This window comes from Rhinolophus hipposideros, assembly GCF_964194185.1.
Source record: "Rhinolophus hipposideros genome assembly, chromosome: 1".
Classification (NCBI taxonomy): domain Eukaryota; kingdom Metazoa; phylum Chordata; class Mammalia; order Chiroptera; family Rhinolophidae; genus Rhinolophus; species Rhinolophus hipposideros.
Genome location: NC_138047.1, coordinates 17,050,010 through 17,072,551, shown reverse-complemented (window position 1 = coordinate 17,072,551; position 22,542 = coordinate 17,050,010). Strand labels below are relative to the sequence as shown.

The window sequence follows — 22,542 nt, the reverse complement described above, 5'->3', positions numbered from 1 at the left end:
TACAGTGAAATTTTTAACTACAACAATAAAATAGACAAATCAAAAAATACCACATTGTATGTTATTAATACAAATGGAGGTTCACACCAGAAGAAACAGTTAAGGAAATCAGGAGTATTTGTCCTATTTGTCCTAGAAGTGTAAGTACACCTTGAGTTTTTAAACAATATGCATGCAATACTTTAATGAAAATATGAATATAGCAAAATGCCCCCTGTTCTCACACACACACACACACACACACATACACACAATTTATGATCTCAAATGGGCACTCAGCATTGCAAGAAAATGCTGTTGCATGTATTTAGTTTGAGTGATTTCTGAGTCAGAAATCATGCCAATTTTATGGTCTCTCTCTTCACCTCAAGCCCCCCACCCCACAGTACCATCTCTGCCAAATAGTTACCCTTGAATTTCTTTAAAAGACTCACTATTAGAGAGTTCCCAAGTCATTCCAGCAGCAATAATCCATTCTCATGTTCCACGTCTGCTCTCAGAAAAGTCCCTGTTCCTTCACGGGCTCTAGAAACCGTGCCTTCTCCTTTTCCTGAGAATTCCTCCTCTCCTCTGTCACCCCTTCTCGCTTTGTCAGACACCAGCCTCTCCTCATCTCCTGAATTATTGACAAGCATGCTCTTGTAGCTATACTTTTAAAAACACGCAACTCTCACTCGTTCCCACTGTCTGTTCCTGCTCCCAACAATTTCATCTTCTCCACTCCATCATAAAACTTCTCAAAAGTGTTCTCCACACCCACAGTCTCCAGTTTGGTCTTTCCATTGACATGACAGCCTCTGTGATTTGACCATAGACATAGTTACTTAGATATTTGTTCATTGTCTTTCCCCACATCCCTCCCCTCAGTAAAATGTTCACTTCGTGATGTCAGGGCTTTGTCTTCTGTATGGCAATCTCAACACTTAACATTTAGCACCTGGCCCTCAAGAAACATTTTTAAACCAATAAATTAAGTATAAAATCGAGGGATTTGGAAGGAGCTGGTAACCACAAGATGGCCTCAGGGTTTTTTTGAAAATTAATTTGGGGAAGGTATTCAATAATGTTGTAAAGATTTTGTTGGGTATCCGATGGACATGCGTCCTATTTGGGAGACCACCCCAGGGATACTGTGGATACCTGATCATGGCATTGTACACCAGAAGCTAAACATTAATGAATGCCAACTATAATTTTATATATATAATGTGATGGTTCAGTGTGAGGTCGGAGGGATAGATGGGGGGAGGGGGGTTCACAGTGTGAGGGATATAAATGATGAACGTCTAAGTATTACCTTGTCTTGTACACCTGAAACTAATGAATAAAAAAAAAAAAAGAAAAGAAAAAAAAAGTATAAAATCGTATTTCAAAAGTTCACAATAATATTTTTAGAAGATGTTTTAGTACATAATGTACAATACACAATATGGAACATACAGTGTGACAATTACAATTTACAATTGCAATTTACAATGAAATTGTTAAATCTATGTTTTAAAAAAAACTTTGATTTATTATAAATATGTGATGGGAAGCAAATGAAAATATGAATTTCATGATTTTTGCACAATCTATTTTTACATTATATAAATGTATATAACATGCTGTGAAAATAGCTAAATATTTAATAACAAACACACCCCAATACATGGTCTGTGTCAGTTCTCATTGCCTAAAATTCTGAATTTCAGAGCATATGTATTTCCTGTGGTAAAGTGCTCAGAAATAATTAAAACTGTATTTAATTATTAAGGAAACGTTGCTCTATAGATGGGGTGTGCTAAAATCATCTATCAGGATTTATTGTAACAGAAACAGCTGACCCCTAAGGAGAACTTAAGGCAAACTTTCATAAACATCTATCAGCATCATTGGCTGGCTCTTCCCTTGCCTTTTTTCTTTTTTCCCTCCAATTTCTCTCTCCCCGTGCGCACCTATAGTATCCCAGTCCAGGTGGTTAATGACTTTGTATGTTTTAAATGTGTCACATTTTTAAAAAGTAAAATAGCCCCAAACAGAGTCATTTTTCTTCCATTGCTGGCGACAGCTCCCTATTCTTATTCCAGAGAGCCCTCCTCTGTGCCAACTCCAGCCGGTCCTCTGGGGTACCCTCACCACCAGGTGATGCACATTAAGGACCGTCTTCATTTTGTCCAAGGGTGTGAGGCTGTAAGAAATCACCACGTAATGTAACAAGAGAGATGTATAAACAATGGAAATATATGCATATGTATGTATATATATATATATATATATATATATATATGTGTGTGTGTGTATATATATATTTTAAATAAATACAACTGTCTTTATTTAGTATTTATTTAGTATTTACTTTAATTTATTTAAAGTAAATTTACTTAGTATTTACTTTAGTATTTATTTAGTATTTACTTTAACTTATTTAGTATTTACTTTAACAGTATACTGCTGTTTAGACTCCCTAATAGAAAACTTTTTCTTGTATTTTATTGTGAGATTTTTGCACATCTTTGAGTGAAACTGATTTATGATTATGTGTATTGATTTAGATGTAGCTTTATGAAACAAATTCGTTTAATCATTTCATATATTTAGAAGGATATATGTAATCTGGGAATTATCTGTTTATTAAATATTTGAGAGAAATCACCAATACACTGATCTAGGCCAGGGAATATATTAGAGAATGATTTGTGAAGAACAACGTATTTTTCATTGTTATTACCCATTTTATATGTTTAGAAGAGTTTATATAACTTGAGGGTTGTTTATTCATTAAGAACTTAAGAAAATTCATCACTATAGTGATTTACAGGTAGAGTATTCCTGGAGGGAATCTGTTGATAATTTAGAACAATAGATTTTTCTACTTATAATTTTACTTCTCTCCCACAAGGCCTTCTGCTCCACATACAGTTTGGTTTGCCTTTTCCTCCTGGATTATAACTGCATATGGAGGGAAGAGGCAGGTTTTACGAAATCCTAAAGCACAGTATACCCTTGTAGTCAGTGTGCTGGGAATGTATGGAGGATTTTGGTATCTATAAGTGACAGTGTTTCCCAGTTTTCTTCTGTACATAATGCTTTTTGAGGTTCTATTATCAGGCAAACATTAGCTCCGGAAGTAAATTGAGTAGTTTTTTATTTTCTGAAACATCATGGATTTCATGAGAATTACCTTTTCTTGAAACTTGGAAAGACCAAAACAGCAAAACTGTCTGGTCTTGAAGCATTTTTTAAAGCTTTTTCAATATTATATGTGTTACTGAACTATTCTGGATTTCTACTGCTTACATTAATATTGTAATTTATGTTATTGCAAAATTATTTCATTGAGGTTCTCAAGTTTCATTCATATCGTTTAATACATGTGTAAAAATACACATAATACGTAAGTAAATTTATTTTATGTACATTATATGTAATCTATATACAAGGCATGACAATTAAGTTCACAAACTTAAAAAGAAAAAGTGCTCCATACCTCATTACTGATTATCACCATGGTCACCTTTGAAGTACTCCCCTTGGGAAGCTATGCACTGATGCCAGTGCCTAGTCCATCCTTCAAAGTAATTTGGAACTCTTTCTGGAATGGCCAGAGCTATCATCATAATGCCCGTGATGTCCTAAATATCATCGAAATGTCTTCCTTTCACGATTTCCTTTATCTTCAAATAAAGAAAGAAGTCATTGGGGACCAGATCAGGTGAGTAGAGAGAGTGTTCCAATATGGTTATTCGTTTACTGGCTAAAACTCCCTCACAGACAGTGCCATGTGAGCTGGTGCATTGTCGTGATGCAAGAGCCATGAATTGTTGGTGAAAAATTCAAGTCGTCTAACTTTTTCACGCAGCCTTTTCAGCACTTCCAAATAGTAAACTTGGTTAGCCCTTTGTCCGGTTGGTACAAATTCATAATGAATAGTCCCTCTGATATCAAAAAAGGTTAGTAATATCCTTGCAACAAGTTCACAAACTTAATTGTTAGACCTCGTATATTTGTAAATTAGTATTTATACATACCTATATGCGTGTGTGTTCATGTCTGCACAGAAATTAAGTAGTAACAAATGCAATGAAGACAAATCATTTGGGTGAGCCATTTGCGAGAAAGGAATGGAGACAGATGCTGGCAGTGGTGAATCTTAGAAGACTTGTTGATTAAGGCCTCTCTAAAAGGGTGTAACTTTAGCCAAGATCACAATTCCTTGGAAATACACGCTATCCCAAGATTTTGGCAAACTGCTTTCCTGTCAGAAAAAGTAGGAAACATGAAGTTGCTGAGACAAAAACAAGCTTAGTGTGTTTAGGGAAGGGAACTGCCATATTGCAAGGGAGTGAGTTTGGAGGCTAGATAGTAAATGGTCTGACAGACAGTGATGCTCCTTGAACCAGGCCCAGCAAATAAAAAACACTCAGTAAGTACTCACTGACAAAGACTGCAAAGTTTAGACATTTTTTTCAATCTGGTAGAAAATCATTAGAAGATTCCCTGTTTTGTATTAAGCCAGTAAAGGGTCTTGCTACTTTGCCAAAGGTCAAAGTGGGGCATAGACACCCAGGGATTCTCAGTGCCCAGCTGTTCAGTGCTTGTTCTCTCTCATTTTCAGCCTTACCATTTCATGTTTACATGTGTTTTCATGGGTATTTTAATGTAAAGGAGAGAAAACATGAAAAAGGTCTTGTTGGAATTAAGAGGTCAAAACCTATGTTTTCAAGGAAAATTCTTTCATCCGTCATATAACAATGAAAATTTCGAAAGCCTATTCTTACTCGTACTGTAAGAAATTCCTTTACCTTCTTCTTGTTAGAAAAAGACTAGTTTCTATTGACTCACAGCCCATTTTTAACTACCCAGTTAGTCAATTATTTAGTCTCCTTGCTATTTCTTTTTTTTCCCATCCAATTCCAGAGCAAATCACGTCATAACAATTAGAAAAAAAATCAGAAATGGAAAACTCAAAACATCAACTTTAGGAATTTTATTTATTTTATTTTATTTTTTTAAGTATCACATCAGCTACAACAGCACACCACCGTGTTTGAACAGAAGGGAAACAGAAGAACGTTTTTTATCTGCTTTGTTTATACTCTGAAGTAATTAAAGTTGCTTCTACGGTGCTGTAATAATTTGACATAACTTATGAATGTGCTTCCTTCCTACATTTACAATTCCATCCAACTTGACTACCAATTCAAGTGGAACTTGCAATAAAAGCCAGGCAGGAGCATGTGATTTGCATTTTAAAATGCTCATCCCCTAAAGACAGAATCTGATAATAAAAACAGCTTCAGTGAGGAATTGGAATATAGAATTTCACAGATATTCATTCCTAGATACAATGACAAGAACACAAGCTAATCAGCTCTGAGAACCTGAATTTTCCATGGACAAAGCCATTGCTCTCTGGGTGTCAATTTGCTCTATGTTGATTGGGAATTATAACACAACCTCAAAGGGATATCCTAAGGCAGTGATTCTCAAAATGTAGCCCCAGACCAGCAGAATCAGCATCACCTGAGAAATGGTTAGAAATGAAATTCTGGGGTCACCCCAGATGTACTGAATCACAAACTCTGGGGATGGGCCCAGCAATCTGTTTACAAACCTTCCAGGTAATTCTGATGGGACTAAATTGTGAATGACCGTTAAAATGATTAAATGGGATAATATATGTACAAAGTAACAGTGTTTTGATAACTGTAATACATTATCCATTGTTTACCATTATTGTGCTGATAGTGAATATAAATACTTATAAGCAGAATTGTACTAATTGGAATATAAGAGAGTGTAACAGGTATAGTCCTTAACTTCAAAAAATTTATAGTCTAGAAAGATTTATAAAGAAAAAAGACCATTGCAATAGTGTGTGCCAAGTGCTGTCATAGGACTCTGCAGATTTACTATGGGGCCGAAGATGGTATGTTTAAGTCAGGCAGTTATTTGGTCTGTGTCTTCACAGATAAATATGAGTTAGCCAGATTGAGAAGAAGTGAAGCCATTTTCCAGCCATTGAGAATAAATGTCGTGGGGAGTCTGTGAAAGAGTATATCTGTGAAGGGCTTCCAGTATAAGTAAAAGGAGCATTGAGATCAAACCGGCTGTGCCATCAAGGAGCCACATCAGAAAACAGCCTCTGTGTGTGGGGACAAAGCCCCAAAAAAGTTTCCAGGCTCTCGGCCTCACATAGAAAGGTGCTGGCTCGGGTAGTAAATGGCCATCAACTGTGATCAGATGGCCAGCAGCTGTGGCTAGTTGGCCGTCAGCTGTAACCCGTAAGCCATTGGCCACTAATATAACTGCCATGGCTACGCTAGCAGAAAAGATGGGGGCTAGCAAGAGCGGATTGCAGAGAGGCGGATGCCGCCGGTGAGAATAGAGTGATATGATTCCCCTGCCTATGGCTCCGTGGGTGTTCCTGTTTGGCCTCACCATGTTCTGCGTTCTTATGTGGGGAGTGGGAGCAGAGACCCCGCAGGCCGCCCCGCCGGACACCCCGCACGACACTGTGTAAAACTGTTTCATCTGAGCAGGATTCTGAAAGTCGTGGGAAAGTAGTAATGGGTTTGAATCAGGGAAGTTAACTATGGGACATCAGTCTGGAGGCGGGAAATCCAGGTAGGAGCCTGCTACAGTACTAAAGAGCTGAGGGTTTTTGGTCACATGGCCAAAGTAAGATGGGGCAGGAGGAGGCATGTCTGAGGTAATTTGGGGGTATATTTTTAGATGGAACTTCTATGGTTAAGATGATGAGTGGAGGAATGGACATGGGAATGTAGAAATTGATTTTAACCTATACATCTTTTTTTCAAATAAAATTCCTATCTCTTTCTGGTGCTTGCAATGTTGTATTACAAAATAGAATTAAAGATTTCCTTTAGTTTCATATTTGTTAGGAAAAATGCAATCAAATGTCTTCTCCCCATTATCCCGAGTCAGTGAAAAGTACTGAGTCTGGTCCTCTAATTTACATTTATAATCTCTTCTAAATTTGAATATGCAAATAGCAACATTTTTTATGAAATAACCATGCCTCTGCATTAGCACTTAATTTGTCCTTTTATTACTTTAGCCCTATTTGAAGTCCAAGTATTTAAAAAAACAGAGAAAACCCTCTGCCAATTCCCACCAAATTAATCCATGAAGACATGCTTAGAAAATGTGTGGCTCTCCATTCCTTTTTCCTGGCAATGAGACACATGAGCTGGGGCCAACATACCGATGACAATAAGGATGGGAGGAGTTTTTGTTTCAGCTGTTAGTGAGTAATGAATGGGTGTTCCCAAGCACACCTGGAAATAAGTTGTTCTTTCATAACCCCTCGGTTATAATCTACTAATAGCAAAAAACCTGTTAGAATTTAGGAAAGATTGGGATGTTGGCTCTGGATGAGAGTGTCTAATTATATTTCATTTCTCCCTTTTCCCTGTTTGTGTTAAGAAAACAGGCCCTTATGCTTGGGATGGAGTGGGACGCTTATCTTTCTCTTTCAGGTGGACTCTCCCTAATACTTCTAAATTTTACAAAATATTTTGGAGTTAATTAGTCGTGGAGGAAATTAGTACAAGCAAATTAATCACCAGTACTCAATGTGGAATTCTGGTGCTTTGTGGCTCAGAGACTATTTAATGGCTTCTCCTGCTTTCTGGTTTTCTGTTAAATGAATTCACCCATGACAATAAGGATGGCTTGTTAAGGGCTCACCTCCATTGTCCCACTCTCCTGCTGGCACAGGCTTGGCACACAGCACTGAACACACTTGGTCAAAGCCCTGCTGAGTAGGGACAGCACCACCCTCTCCCCACTTGGAGTTTGTACTTCCAGTGGGTAGAAACATCCGAAGGGGTGGGGGAGGGGATGTTCATTGAAGACAATGAACATCCTCACCTGCTTTTTTTTCCTCTACCTGTGCAACTGGATCAAGGACCTCCAGGCATATTCATATGTAAAAATGTTTTTTTTTAAATGGTGTCATTAATAAGCCATAAAAACAAGCTGTGGCAATGGTTGTTCACTGCTTCATGAGTCTTAACCAATGCTCAGGTGAGGACGGGAGACAGGGCAGTTGTGAGATACCAGCTCCCTGGAGGGCACAAGGGCACAAGGTCAGCAGGGAATAGTCAGGACCATGGTTTATACCAGAAGGCAAAAGACTGCGTATGGAAGAGCTTGGTATAACACTTCACAGTCTACAATATACTTTCATATGTATTGTTTTATTTAATTCTCGTACACATTCTGTGTGGTGAGTTGTAATTCTTACTGTTTATAATAGGAAACTGAAGTCACTTGACTCCTGAAGCCACGTAGCTAGAAAGTGGCAAAGTTTAGCCTCAAATTCAGGTGCCCTGACTCTATTTACTCTTTTCCCAGTACTATATCTGCCTTGTCAACACACAGAGATGTTTCCCAGACAAAACCTAATGTGATAAATGGACATTTTCAGGTCATTAAGACCAGAAATTTCTCCTAGTGGTGCTCTCCTAATAGATAAAAATTATAACGTTAACTACCATTATAAGAATCTATACTCCAACTTTGGGAAAACAATGGGAAGCAAAACCATTTACTGAACAGAGCATTGCCTGAAGAGACAAAGAGATATAGTTTAAAATCTCATTCAGAATGTGCCCCCGGGTGACTTACTGTTCAACCCCACCGTGCCTTTATTTCTTTAACTATGAAATGGGGAAATAATTCCTATTCTGTAACATTACTGTATTACAAATCCTATATTACAGCATTTAGAATATCATTGAGTTTCAACACATAGCAGGTATTCAATTGGAATTCCTATTGGGCTTTATATATTGCAGTTTTCTGAAGCATGGAATGTAAATGTAGAATGATGCTGGCTCCTATAAACTAAAATTGTATACATGAATTTAATAATCATAACATGTTGCTATAAAAACACCTAATAAATAGAAAAACAAGTCTACTGCTACAATGCTAACTTATAAATCTAATCTGAAATATATTTAAAATGCATGCTGCTTCTGAAGGGATTTTCCTTCTACATCCTTAAAAAGTGCAAAATTACAGTAAGTATGCTTGAGAAAATATAGTGTAATAAAGAATTTGGAAAACTAAAGGATAATTTAGGATCACAATAACAACTTATATTTGAACACATCTCTCCAGACCTCACCAATTATAGATGATTTTTATATTCTTGGATGACCAGTTTTTCTGAAACATTGCTATATAATGCATATATATAAACACTTCATTCTTTGGAATAAATATAATTTAATATGTAAAATGTGCAATCTCAACTATATATTTATGGAACAGGTGGTATTTAATTATATCAAAATTACAGTAATATTTAATTATATCACCTGTTCCATAAATGTATAGTTGAGATTGCACATTTTTCACTTTCTAGATCTGGAAAAATAAAGATTCTTGAAGCAATTATTTCATCCTCTCCTTTAGCACTTTACCTTTATTATCTTTCACATATTTTATTTCTACTTTGTATCTCAGTTATTTTTTATAATATGTCTTTTATTTCCCCTTTAAGTTTATACTCCTACAAATTCTCACATGTGTCTTGTCCATCCTTTATCTAGTAGAGTTATCTTGTACATAGTAGACATTCAATACATATTTTAAGAATAAGGGATAATTAATTTAATGAAGAGAACTTAGGGATCAAAATGGAAGAGTAGGAAAATTAAAGTTGTGTGTGTGTTCTAGTAATAGAAGATCCAATTCAAGCAGCTCAAATGATGAAAGAATTTATTGACTTGTATAACTAAAGAGTCTGAATGCAGACTAGGCTTGGAACATGAACTGATGGAGAAGTTAGCAATGCCATCAAGGTTGTTCCTCCATTTTTCAATGATTTCATAGGCTCTGTCTTCTGATTAGTTTATTTTATCTTCAGGCTGGCTTCTGTAGTAAACTGGTAGCAAGAGGGCTGCCTGAGCTTAGAGGGCTCCATGCTTCCTTTTCAACATCAGAGTCAGAGAAAACAGTCTCTTACCACAAATATCCATCAAAATGTACCCCATGGTGGCAAAAGTTGTACTGGACAAACTGATTTCCATACACTTGTATGAACCAACCCCTGTTGATTAGGAATGCCGTGTGTTAATAAACAGGGTCTTGAGACAAAACTCTATACCAAGGAGAACAAGATAATCCTAGAGGTTAGGTTGGAGTTCAATCCCAACGAAATCATAGAAATGCTTACAGTGTGATGGAGGAAAGAGGGAAAGCCCGGTGGTTAAATGAATTCAAGGGAGACATTAATTACATGCACTGTAATTGGATAGTAGTTTGAACTTCCATAGTTACAAAAATAAGGTTTATACTCATTAGGTATATGAAATAAGTAACAAAATGACAGCCCCATATTAGCTCAAAATAAATCAGATTTTCCTCATATGCATTTTGCTTTTGGGTACTTTCTGGGCAAAGTAATTTTTTTTCCCTTTTGTCCAGTTTAACAGTTAATTTTATAGGTTAAACTGATTCTGACTCACTATGAAAACACAAGACCTCCAAAATAACTACATCATATCTAACATTTATTTTCTTTCTTCTTGACATTAAAACAGAACAAACAAGCATTCTAATTTAGATTGAAATATCTTACTTAGGATAGTATTATATAATGCTTATGGTCTTTATGTATCCTTTTGGATTATATAAGAGGTAAAAATCACAATTGTATTCAGTCTTGTTTAGTCACAAAATAGCTAAGAGATGACCTAGTAAGGGCTATTTTACTCTTTCATTAATTGTCAAGCTGGTAAAATGAATTTCATTGTCCCATTCTTTTAGGCATCTTATTCTTGGCCATCAGACAATTATGCAGCCCTCCCCGCACCCATCCCACTATAACAACCACTCAGCTCCCCACAGCTCTACCTAGGGTGCCCCACTAGGACTGATCTGTGCTGGTTGGCATTCGCCTAGCAATAGCACACTGAATTCCACTCTATAGCTCATCTATTCTCCTGATTTTAATGGTGTCTAGAGCTCAGACTGCCACAAATAAACATTGAATTATTTGAACATTGAATTATCCACAAACCTGGTTTAATAAGACAAAGAAAGATTACAATGTATGTTAAATATTCTTACTTGCTTCTTTCTGCAACCCAGTAAATGTTTCTCCTTGATGGAGAGGGATGAAGGATGGTGGAGAGGGATGAAGGAGAAGGAAGAAGGCAATAAGAAAAAGATTAAACTGAAAAATGTATACATGATATGATAAGTTTTTGAAATTAAATGTCTGTATGGGTTATTGTAGAGACAGCTGACCTTATGGAATTCCATAATGCATTGTTGAAAGTAAAAAACAGTTAGTTACAGAGACATGTAGATGCTTCTATTACAGTAAACACACATAACCCATATACACGTGTGTGTGTGTTCTATGAGAAGGTGGAAGGAATGGGAGACATATTTGGCTGTTATGAAATTCCATCCACCTGATGTAACTAATATATGGCGATGAAAGGTTGTGTTTTAACATACATTTGTGTATAATTTCACTTGTTACTTTAAGCACGTATTATTTCAATCTGATAAACATTAAATGAGAAGGAAATGATGGTTTGGGAATCACTTTAGAGATTGCAAGGAACAATTTGTTCATTTATATTCAGATTTGTTGACTAGAATTATTTTGAACCATAGATTTTACTGTATAATTTTTAACTTTCAGTAATTTCTATTCATATTTCAAAATTAATTTATATCTATTAAAATTCACAGATGATAAACCCTCTTGATAACATGTATAGAAAACGTTTGGTTTCAAGATGGCAAACTGATACACAAAATACATTTAAGTGGAAACTTTTTGGGTAGTATACTCAGTTTCCTCTACAATAATCAACTTTAGAAGAATTTTGTAGTATAAATATGTAACTCAAAATTTCATTCATACTTCTTAAATTCAAAATTTTCTTGGCCGAAAAGTGACAAAATTTCAACATACTTTGAAACTAAATTTGGTCCTGAAAGTACATTCCTTTCTATTACTTTTCTCATGTTAGTTGATAACGTTGTATCACTTTGATCTATTCTTTAATATAATCATTCTTTGGTAAAATAAATAAATAAATAAAAATTCAGTGATATGTATTTAGGTATCTATTGGAAAGAAGGTTGTACATTGTTATTTTTATAGGTAAACTTTTATCAGTCTAAAAATAAATTGCCTGTCTTTGCTTTTACTTTCATCCATAGTATCTATACCTATTTCTGTAAAATTAACGTCAACATTTTTTTCAGTATACTTGAAAAATCTTTTTTAGTAAAGAACTGTCAAAATAAAAGTTCACTTAATACTCTTATTTGTTCATCACCAGGAGATAGGTATATATGTACAATATATGTATATATACTCTTTCTATGTATATGTATATACACTATACGTATATATATATACTATATGTATATATACTATGCATATATGCTATATATAATATAGTATTGATACAATATATAAATACATATATCAAGATAAATAGAGAGAAGATGGATAGACAGAAAGATAGATAATGGATAGATAACTTTCATACTGTTTTTCCGTGTAGTTTGGATTTTCCCCCATTATTTTTTTAACTGGTATTCCAAGATACTTTCTACTGAAACTGATCTTAATGGGCATATTGAAATACCTACAATTTGTCTAAAGTGATGATTACTATAATCCTGATCAGTGAAGGGGCACTTTCCAAATCTAAAGGAGCCCAGTTAACCCCGTATGAAAAAGTGTCTCCTATCTCTAGGCCACACCAGAGTGTGCACATGTGAAATAGTGACATTTAGAGTCCACTGTCAAATGAAGACTGACAAGGAATATATCCTAAATGTTGTGAGAATGAAAAAACAAAAACTCTAATCTTCAACAATTCTAATTAATTTTAATTTCAGAGACATTGAAACGATCAAATTGTCTTAAATTTGTACCTTTTAAAGAATAGTTACTAAGAAAAGGAAGCATTCTTTTCAACATCCTTGAAGCTCTCAGCTTTTTTATATTTAACAAAGCTATTGCTTTTGTGAAGGAATTACTATTGAGCATTCCAATTTTCAAATTCAAAAGAGAGACTGAGAAAAGCTGTAACAAATGTGTGCTGAAGAAGCATTGCTTCTAACACACAGCTTTTAAGCACGCATATTCAAAAGCTACTTTTTAATCCTATTTTGTAGCATGTACCATGAACTTGGCAGGAAATTCAACTAACCCTTTCTTGTATCCTATTATTTCTGGTAAACAAGAATGTGTACACATGCTTTCACACCCATACGCTAATACATACCACCAGAAATATTCTGACACATTTACTGCTTAGAAATAAACCTCATCTCCTGTGGAGACCCAAGCTAGTCTCCATCTGTTAACTAGCTGAAGACCATCCACAGCACAGGAGAAGCTCCCAGTGTTATAAGTTTCAACATGTATGTCCCTAAGTAAAGCAAATGTAATGAAATTCTATTGGTAATCCTAATACTTCTAGTGAGATTATTAACCTGATTCCAAATCTATGAACTTGAAAGGATATATCAAATCTGTGGACTTGGTAATGAAAAGTAAATATGCTCTCTGATTTATATTTACGTTAATCTAAATTGAATAATCTCTATCAGTGTATGAAAGCACTTAAATCAGTTCACTATTGAAAAAATGTGCTAGCTTTTGGGTTTGAGACAAATGATGAGTAAAGCAAAGTAACATGGAGACTGGTGAAAAGCAAGTCCATTTTAGAAAACATAAAAAGAGCCTGTGAAAACCAAGTTCCCACCTTATAAAGTCAAGAAGGGGATAAATATTTTTTAAAAATCATATTGCATAATAATCTTAAAATAAGGAAATTTAATTTGGTTTTTCCTTTGGTTTAACATTTTTGGTTGCTTATCAACATTACCCACATTTCTGGTATCTCATTGTTTATTGACATTCATCCTTTTAGTCCATGACAATACTGCTAAAATATTTTGTTTTTTTTTTCTAACTATCGTGTTTTATCTCATTTCCAGATGTGGGCAAGAATGGAAAGGAAATCGATGCCACATCAAAGTTAACCCGCCTACTGCAGATTTCGCCCACACTCAAAATAGTAGGTGACATTGTGACTAAACCAATCACTTGGTTTTTGAGTCTCTCATATTTTTGACTGCATGTTTATCTTTTTCATTGGTTTGAAATTCTAGGCATATGGACTCTCCTGGGTATTGGATTCGCTTTCCTGATGACTCATATTACAGTTGCAGTCTTATGTTTCCTTGCGAACAGAAAAGTACCAGTAAGGTAAGTGAAGCTTTTGATGGCTGAATAAAATCTACCATGGCAGAACAACCTTCTGAAACACTGATTTCATTTGCTGTGTTTCCCTTTCACCTCACTTGACGTGCAGGTAACTGTAGTGTTTCTATACTTTATAGATTTCTTTCTCTGGGCAGAAAGCCGGAGCTACTTAAAAATCACTCTTCTTTTTTTTTTTTTTTTTAGTAAACAGCCTTAAGTTGACTTTTCAGATTATGTTAGGAACATTTTTGATGACAACAAAAAAGAGGACATGTCATTGTCCACAAATTAAAAAGATACGAGGGGACGGCTGTGCACTTTCTTGGTGGTGCTCAGGGAAGGCAGCGGACCTGCAAAACATATACTTTCTTGAGCTGCCCTTGGAGGCTGAACTCCAGGCACCAGCATTCCAGGCCAAGACCCCCATGTCCTAAGCAGTGCACAGAACAGGCCAAGGGCTGCTGTACCTGGAGAAACTCTGCAGGCTGCACTTAGGTGTAACTCAGGAGACCTCACAATCCACAGCCAGGATGCTGGCATGTCCTACCCTGCCCGCATCTATCCATCACCTGTATGGGATACAGATCACCCCATAATGAAAGTGATTGACTTTTCCATGAACTGAGCAAGATAAAGGCTCAGAATAAGATTTAATGAAATTTTAAGACATTGAAGACATGCCTCACATCTTGCACGCAGAGTCTGTGGTCAGAGACAATCTGATGTGTCACCGAGCACTGGGTAACTGCATTTTCCTTGGTGTCAGTTGGTATGTGCCTCCACTGGATGAATTCGTCTCAGATCTCTAGCTTGCTGTCTTGTTAATTAGCAGCCGTCAAACTGGGTCTATTCTAGAACTATGGTGTTTGTTAGAAAAAAAGATATGACATTTTTAATCCATTGCTATCAAGAAGATCTTACTGATCTATGAATTCTTTACTTATTTCTCAGCTGCCTAAGATCTGCCAGATAATGTGGATGTAAACATGAATGAGAAGCAGTTTGCACTTAAAGGAGTTTGTAATCCAGTGGGGAAAACAGACACAAAGCTACTAACTGAAACACTGGTTCTGTTCTAGAATGGTTCTGTTCTGCAGAGAAGCAGAAATGGTGATTACATAGATGGATGGATGGATGGATGGATGGATGGATGGATGGATGGATGGATGGATGGAAGATAGATAGATAGATAGATAGATAGATAGATAGATAGATAGATGGATATCCTACTGTTTCTTTCTGTGTGTATATAGAGAGGGCCCCCCCCATATATATATATATATATATATATATATATATATATATGTATATATATATACATATATATATGTTTAAATACCTTCAGATATTCTATAACATGTTATATATTGTATAATATATGGCATTAATACATTATTTATTATATAAATATTATATCAATGTATTATATTAAAACATGTTAATGTAATACATTAAGATACCTTAAGATTGACATATATCTCTATATGTAAAATATAAGATATCTTAATACATTGTTAATATAGTATATATTAATTATACAAATTATACTTATTCATATTAATTAAATAATAAATATTGTAATTATACTAATAATGTGATTAATAATATTAATATGATACATTGAGCTAGAGAGAGATTTATTTTAAGGAATTGGCTTGTGCAGTTGGGGCTGGCAAGCTTGAAACTTGTTGGGCAGGCCAGCAAGTCGCAGATTCAAGTTCAGAGTTGATGGTGCAGACTTGAGTCCAAAATCTGCCAGGCATGCTATCAGGCTGGAAACACATGTAGGGTTTCTGTGTTGCAAACTTGAGGCAGAATTCCTTCTTCTTTGGGAAGCCTCAGTCTTTGTTGTTAAAGCCTTCAAATGATTGCGTGAGGCCCACCGACGTTATGGAAGGTAATCTGCTTTACGTAAACTTGGTTGATTGTAAATGTTAATCACACCTAAAAATACCTTTACAACATCAAAATTAGTGTTTGAACAGGAACTGGGCACACAGCCTAGCCAAGTGGGCACATAAAATTAGTCATCGTAATCTGTGAACAAGTTGTCATACTAATACAACCAGCAAGAGTACTCAAAAAGAAACCTGAATTTCACACCTTCTCCAGATTCGTGTTGGACAGCTTATACCATTGGGACTTTGGAGAGACCTCCCAGGACAATATGGGTGGCACTATGACACAGCCGACAGAGCTACCTTTCCTTTCTTTCTCTCTTTCATTTCTGTCATTCTTCTTCAATATCACACTTCCCATTTCTCTTCACTCCTCACCTTCTTTCTTTGCCAAGTTATTTTTGTTTTCTCTTTCCCTATTTCTTTGTTCATCCCCTTTTAATATTTCCTAATACTTCCTCTGTCTCTCTGCCTTTAAAAAAATTATAGTCTCTTCTTCTGTCCTCCATCCCATCCCTTATTGATGGTCTCCAGAGTTTGCCTCTACGTCTCCTTCCCTTCCCACTCTGCATTCCCCACAGGAGGTGTCATTCATTTTCAAGTTTTCAAATGCCATCTGTATGTTAATGGCCTCAAATCATCTCTCTCTCTCACTGAAATTCTGTTCCATGTTCCAGGTACATCAACGATTTTCTAGACTTCCCAGTAGAATTTTTCCAGACACACTGACTTTAACATGTGAGACATTAGTGCCCATCATTTCCATAACCTGTAACCTATCTTTGAGGTCCCAAGAATAAAAGGTAACTTCATTACTTGAGATGGAAAGAGCTGCTTTTATCATTTTAGATAGAGCTGCTTTTATCATCCTACCTGAACATGCCAAAACTCTTACCAGACTATAATAACCCCTCTTGCACAAGATTAACAAGAAATTGAGTAAAATTGTCTACATTCTACAATTAAGAGGCTCCCAGTACCACACATTTTAAACAGCTGCCAAAAATTACCAATAACTGGAGTCAGACACAGCCCACTGAGGCTTCTAATGGAAGCAGAATCTTCTAGACTGCTATCACCCAATCTTTCATTTCTCTAGTCTGTGGAAGGGGAGGGATGAAAAGAAAAGTCAAAGAGTCCTGGAAGTCATTGTTTTTGGAGCCGTACAGTGTTTGTAGTGAGAGGTTTGTACCTCTTTCCCAATAAAGAAGGGAGAAAGCGACCACCCATTTGGCACTACCCAAAGCCAAATGATGGAAAGACCCCAAGAAAATCAATGGTTAAAATTGGTGATGCCTAGGGGGAAAAAAGTGCCAAATCTTATTCCTGTGCTGCATCAGAGTAGAATATAGAAAAAATGTTCTTAGGAGTATTTGACGTATGTACCCTTTGCAAACAGACATAAAGACAATTTTTGGTTCAGTGTTCTGAAAGTGGGTAGCCTTGGGAGTGTCCTGCACCAGATAGGCTTAAAAGAACTCTGGTGTCATGTACCTGTAAACAATAGGGGAGCAGGAGGGGGGTTGGGAATTATACTATATCCCAGTATACACAACCCCCGGAAGGTATGCAAGAGAACCCAGAGTTTCCTTTTTCAGTCCATTTGAAGAAGTTCCAAGAACAGAGATGAATTGGAGTTGTAGGATTGTTCAGGCAGCTGTCAGTTAGGTGAGGTGGTGACCCTCCTGAAAAAGGCATTGGGGGCAGAGCTGAGCTGAAGGTTGATGCAGCTGCCTTTGTTTTAAAAGGTATTCAATAACAGAAGGGGCCTAAATGAAGTACACACACACACACACACACACACACACACACTCACACGAAGTTCATATACCATTACCATAGAGGCCACAACAAGGGAAGAGTGAGAACTACACACACCCATTGTGCAATGGGGGAAGGGGTCCTTCCTACTAATGGCAGGTAACTAGTTACTAAGAAGAATCCAGCCTCCCATTTCCCTCTCTTTTCTGTGTCCCCACGATAGAGCTAAGCCTTGAGAAATGGCAGGATGGAGGCAGGAGTGTTTCAAAGCCAGGTCATGACCTTCATTCTCTACCACGATCAAATCTCAAGTCTGAAATGGGGATAGGGCAGGAAACAAATAGAGGTTAGAATCTGATATTACTTGGTAGCTTTAAAATGGATTGGACTATGTTTTAATCCCTCAAAAGTAACTTTTAATCATTAAAAGTGACAATAAAGTTATGAAATTTGCCCAAGATATGTGAACTAGACCAAGAAGGAAGAATGATTGATAGAACATGGTAGAAATCAATGATGGCAAATACATATATATATGTTCATGTTTTTAAACTACCTTATTGAAACACCTGAATCAATCAGTTACCCAAATCTTAGTCCCTGCTCCTGAGTAGAGGCATGGGAAGTCCAAGGCTGGAGATCCAAGCCAGTATCTCTGTCTTTGACCCACTGATTCACCTCTTTGTCCTCTTCCCTCTCCTTAGCACCTTGTCTTCTGATTTCCAAAATCTCAAAAGAAAAGGTTTTATTCCCCATTACTACCTAAACAAATACCACTCAGGACTGTATTCTCAGTCACGTTAATTATCTCCTGAATCGCTTTTGTACCCCCTGTCTTGGAAGCCACAGGGATGAAGTTCCCATTAGTGGGACTGAAGAGAGAGGAACTCCCTTAAAGCAACCTGACTGGCCCCAACCCAAACATGGGGCAGAATAACTGGAATTACCACTGTTCATCCTGTCAAGGTCTACAGACTATGTAAGGTGCTTACCCTGAGGCCTTGGAGCTTCTTGAGGGTGTGTAGCACAAATATTAATAATTTCAAGGGAGTCATCTTGCAGATGCTCAAATTTCATGTATTCTTTTCTAGACTGAGAAAGGTGCATTTGGCCTGCTGCTTCTCCTTTCCCGGTTATTCTTTCACAAGTATATTCCTCTTTACCTCACATCTGTCCTGATTCTTACCAAAATAAATTACCTGTGAAATACCCCCTGGAGGGACAAATAGAGGAATAATCTGAGAATGCAGCCCCCAAAAAAAGACTCAGGTAGTCAAATAAAATATTTGAGATAAGCAATATTGAAAGGTAAATCTTTACCAAGTTTCCTCTCTCTCTCTCTCTCTCTCTCTCTTTCTCTCTCTCTCTCTCTCTCTCTCTCTCTCTCTCTCTCTCTCTCTCTCTCTCTCTCTGTCTCTCTCTCTCTTTCTCCCTCCCTCTCCCCCTCTTCCTAGTTCCCTCTCTCCCTCTCCCTCCCCTTTTCCTCCCTTTCTCTTCACTTAAATTTTGAAGTCACAATTAATTGAGATGATTGCTTTGGCTCACCTTTTAACATATCTATTTGAGTTGAACAATGAAGCCTGCCTTTTCCTGAAAATTCAGTTTGATTTGGCTGATTGCATAGAGAGCAGGATTGGCTTTGTCCCTTAGGTTGGATGGCAGACAAATTCCATCATGTTAAGGAGCTCGATATAAAATATTTCAGAAATTATATCTTTTGAAATTTAGATATTAACTTTAAAATGTAAAAGGAGGTGCATAGTTTTTCAAAATTATTTTAGAGAAAACTCAAGTGACAATGTTCAAAGACCACTGCACCAAGTTTAATTTTCCACCTTTCACACCTGACCCTTGGAAAAAGGTCTCGCCATTCCCCCAAAGCATGTGGCTTCTTTCTGCACTCTCTGACTGGCAAATTTTTCCAACCCTATATATTTTTTTTGATGCCAGGCAAAAATTTTCTGGCCTCCCTTTAGGGTTAGTCACTGAGCTATCAGCATGTCATCCAAGAAGACAGTTACAACACTATTATGTAGTTTGATTACTTAACTACTTTCATATTAACTAGTTCTCATCTTTGCAGCCCCCGTATCTGATATTGAATGCATAACTTTCCTGTACCCAGTACAGGATTGTTGAACACTCTTCATACTTTACTGAGTATTATCAGTACTTCTGAGCATCACCAAAATGTTCCTTATTTCTACTGATCAGATTTGCATTAAAAATATTGTTCATCAAATTTTTTAAAAAGTCTTTTTGCATGAAATTATTAAGCCACAAAGCAAGTTGGAATGTTTGGTCTTGAGTCACCTTGAAAATCATACCAAAATGTTGAGATACACAAGAATTAGTATAAGCAGGAAATTCATCACCCTCACTAAATAAACCTTAACCTGAAGATTTTTCATTAGATTTTATAAAAAGATTCTATAGCATGAGAGGCCCTTCAGGGACTTGAAAGAAACATTTCTTTATTATTTGTTTTTAAAGCGTAGGATGGAGCAGTGTATTCTCAGACATTGCTAAGCACAGCAGTGGGCCTCTTAACATTGTTTTTTGAGATCCAGTTTGCTGGATTTTATTGTACATTCTGTCACTTTCTGTTAGCTACTTGTCACCTAATGTATTAGCAAGGACATGTTGATGGCAGACAAAGAAAGCAACTCAGACTACCTTAATCAAAATAAAGAATTCAATATCAAAATGCACATGTCTCCTAGAGATCAAGGGTAGGGATAAATGAGGTATGGCTTCAGGGAGGCCTGGACTCCATGGAATTTTTCACCTGCCTCTCATTGTTGCTTATTTTGGTTTCTCTGCTTGGTCATTCTCTCTGAAGACATATTTCTTCTACTCACTGTGTACATAAAAATAAAATAAAATAAAGTAAATAAAATAAAATAAAATAAATAAATAAAATTAGATTGAAAAATAAAATAAAAAGGTGTCACATAGAGAATGGATGTTAGTTACTCATGTCTTGATATATGTGGAGAGACCAAATATTTTGTCTTTTTGTCCCTATTTCATATTCCAAAAGAAGAACTTCTGATTAGCCCACTTGGGTCAAGATCCCATTCATGGTTAAATTAACTATGGATGAGACGTGAGGCAGGGTCAATAGTACAAACATGGCTGCAGGGGCTCCCCCATATCAAGGCACTGTAGTGGTGGGGATGGGCCAAGAAAGGGGTCATCGTGAAAGGGCTCTGACAGGTATCTACTACACCTGTTTCCATTGTCTAAACTCTACCAGGTTTTTATTCTGCCATATACTTTAGAGGAAGCAACAAATATGGCAGCCTTCTAGAGCTGTTTGTCATAATAGAAAGTAGGTAATCTGATAATCAAAATCTATACCTAGAAATCAAGATTAAAGAGTACGAGTAAGTAGTGGACTATTTATTCTTACATTACCTGCAGCCACATAATACCCGCTCTTTTCCTATTTTAGACAGTATCAACTTTCCTGGGAAAAATTGTCAACAAATAGGTGTTTTTCACCCTGTATTGTGGCACTCACTCCAGAAGGATTGTGTGCATTATATAAATACACTAACAAAAGTTGAAGAAAAGCATTTCATTTAGTCATGCTGAGAAATGAGATGTCTGTGTCAGGATTTTTGGAACAGTTTAGATTTGGAAATTTCGTAAAGAACTTCGTAGGATGGTAAGTCAGTGTGTGTAACAGTAGAAAGATTACTGAGTAGGAAATTATAAGACCTGAATGCAGTCTTGGGACTGCCACATGATTCCATTCCACAAATGTATATGATGACTTCCTGTGTGCTGGTCGTGAGAGACCGCAGGGCTACATAAGACGATACCCCTGCTTTCTCATTCACACTCAATTATAATGTATGTTTAACTGTGATGAGTGTAATGGAAGAAAAGGAAACCAAAATACTTTGGGAGGTAAAATGGAAGGAAAGAATGATCAAGAGAATGATTGTTGTTTATATTTCTGATAAGAAAGAGAGGCGATTAGGATCCCAAAAGCTGGACCAGCTGCCTATGACCCCTGAATATACAGATGTTCTTGTTTGAGATTCATGAATGAGTGTGGCCCTGACCTCCAAATAAAGTGTCTGTCTCTATACCATCATCTGTCTGTCAGACCCTTTCCCACAGCTAACACCTTGTATGATAATGTGGAGCTTTGGAAGCAAAAGTTTAGCTGACCTTCTAATTTGAGATCCCTGGAGAGACCTCACCTGGGCCCAGCAATGCATATTTACCCTTAGCTGCAGCCACAGAATACCTGCTGTTTTCCTAGAGAAATCTTGCCTTATGCATGCCTTAAGGCATTCAGCTGCTTTTGCAGCTAGAGTCACCAGTGAGCCCGCTCTGGTCCCAGAAATGAATACTTAGCAAACTGGAATTCACTGACGGCAATGACCATGGTGGTCTCACAATGCTGGCAAACCTTTGCTCTCTCTGGTGTGTGTCTGCCCACAGAGTACAGCTGTTAAGATCTGTGAACTTAGTTCCCCAAACTCAGTCCCTTGTGCATATAATGACCGTGCTCTACCAGGCCTGCTAAATGTTTGCTTTGAGCAAGAAAAGGGAGATTGAGAAGAGGAGTTCAATATTCCTCTTAAAAATGGGATT

General features: G+C 36.7%; 1 protein-coding gene across 1 annotated transcript in view; it reads left to right on the top strand.

Annotated features, from left to right (window-relative positions):
- MALRD1 (MAM and LDL receptor class A domain containing 1) overlaps window positions 1–22,542 on the top strand; it is a gene marked incomplete at its 5' end in the record, with an annotated part of 573,210 nt that overhangs the window by 529,033 nt on the left and 21,635 nt on the right. Inside the window, 2 exons of the mRNA XM_081051765.1 lie at window positions 14,002–14,081; window positions 14,176–14,272. Of these exons, the coding sequence (XP_080907891.1) occupies window positions 14,002–14,081; window positions 14,176–14,272 (177 nt within the window). The remainder of the gene's footprint in view (window positions 1–14,001; window positions 14,082–14,175; window positions 14,273–22,542) is intronic.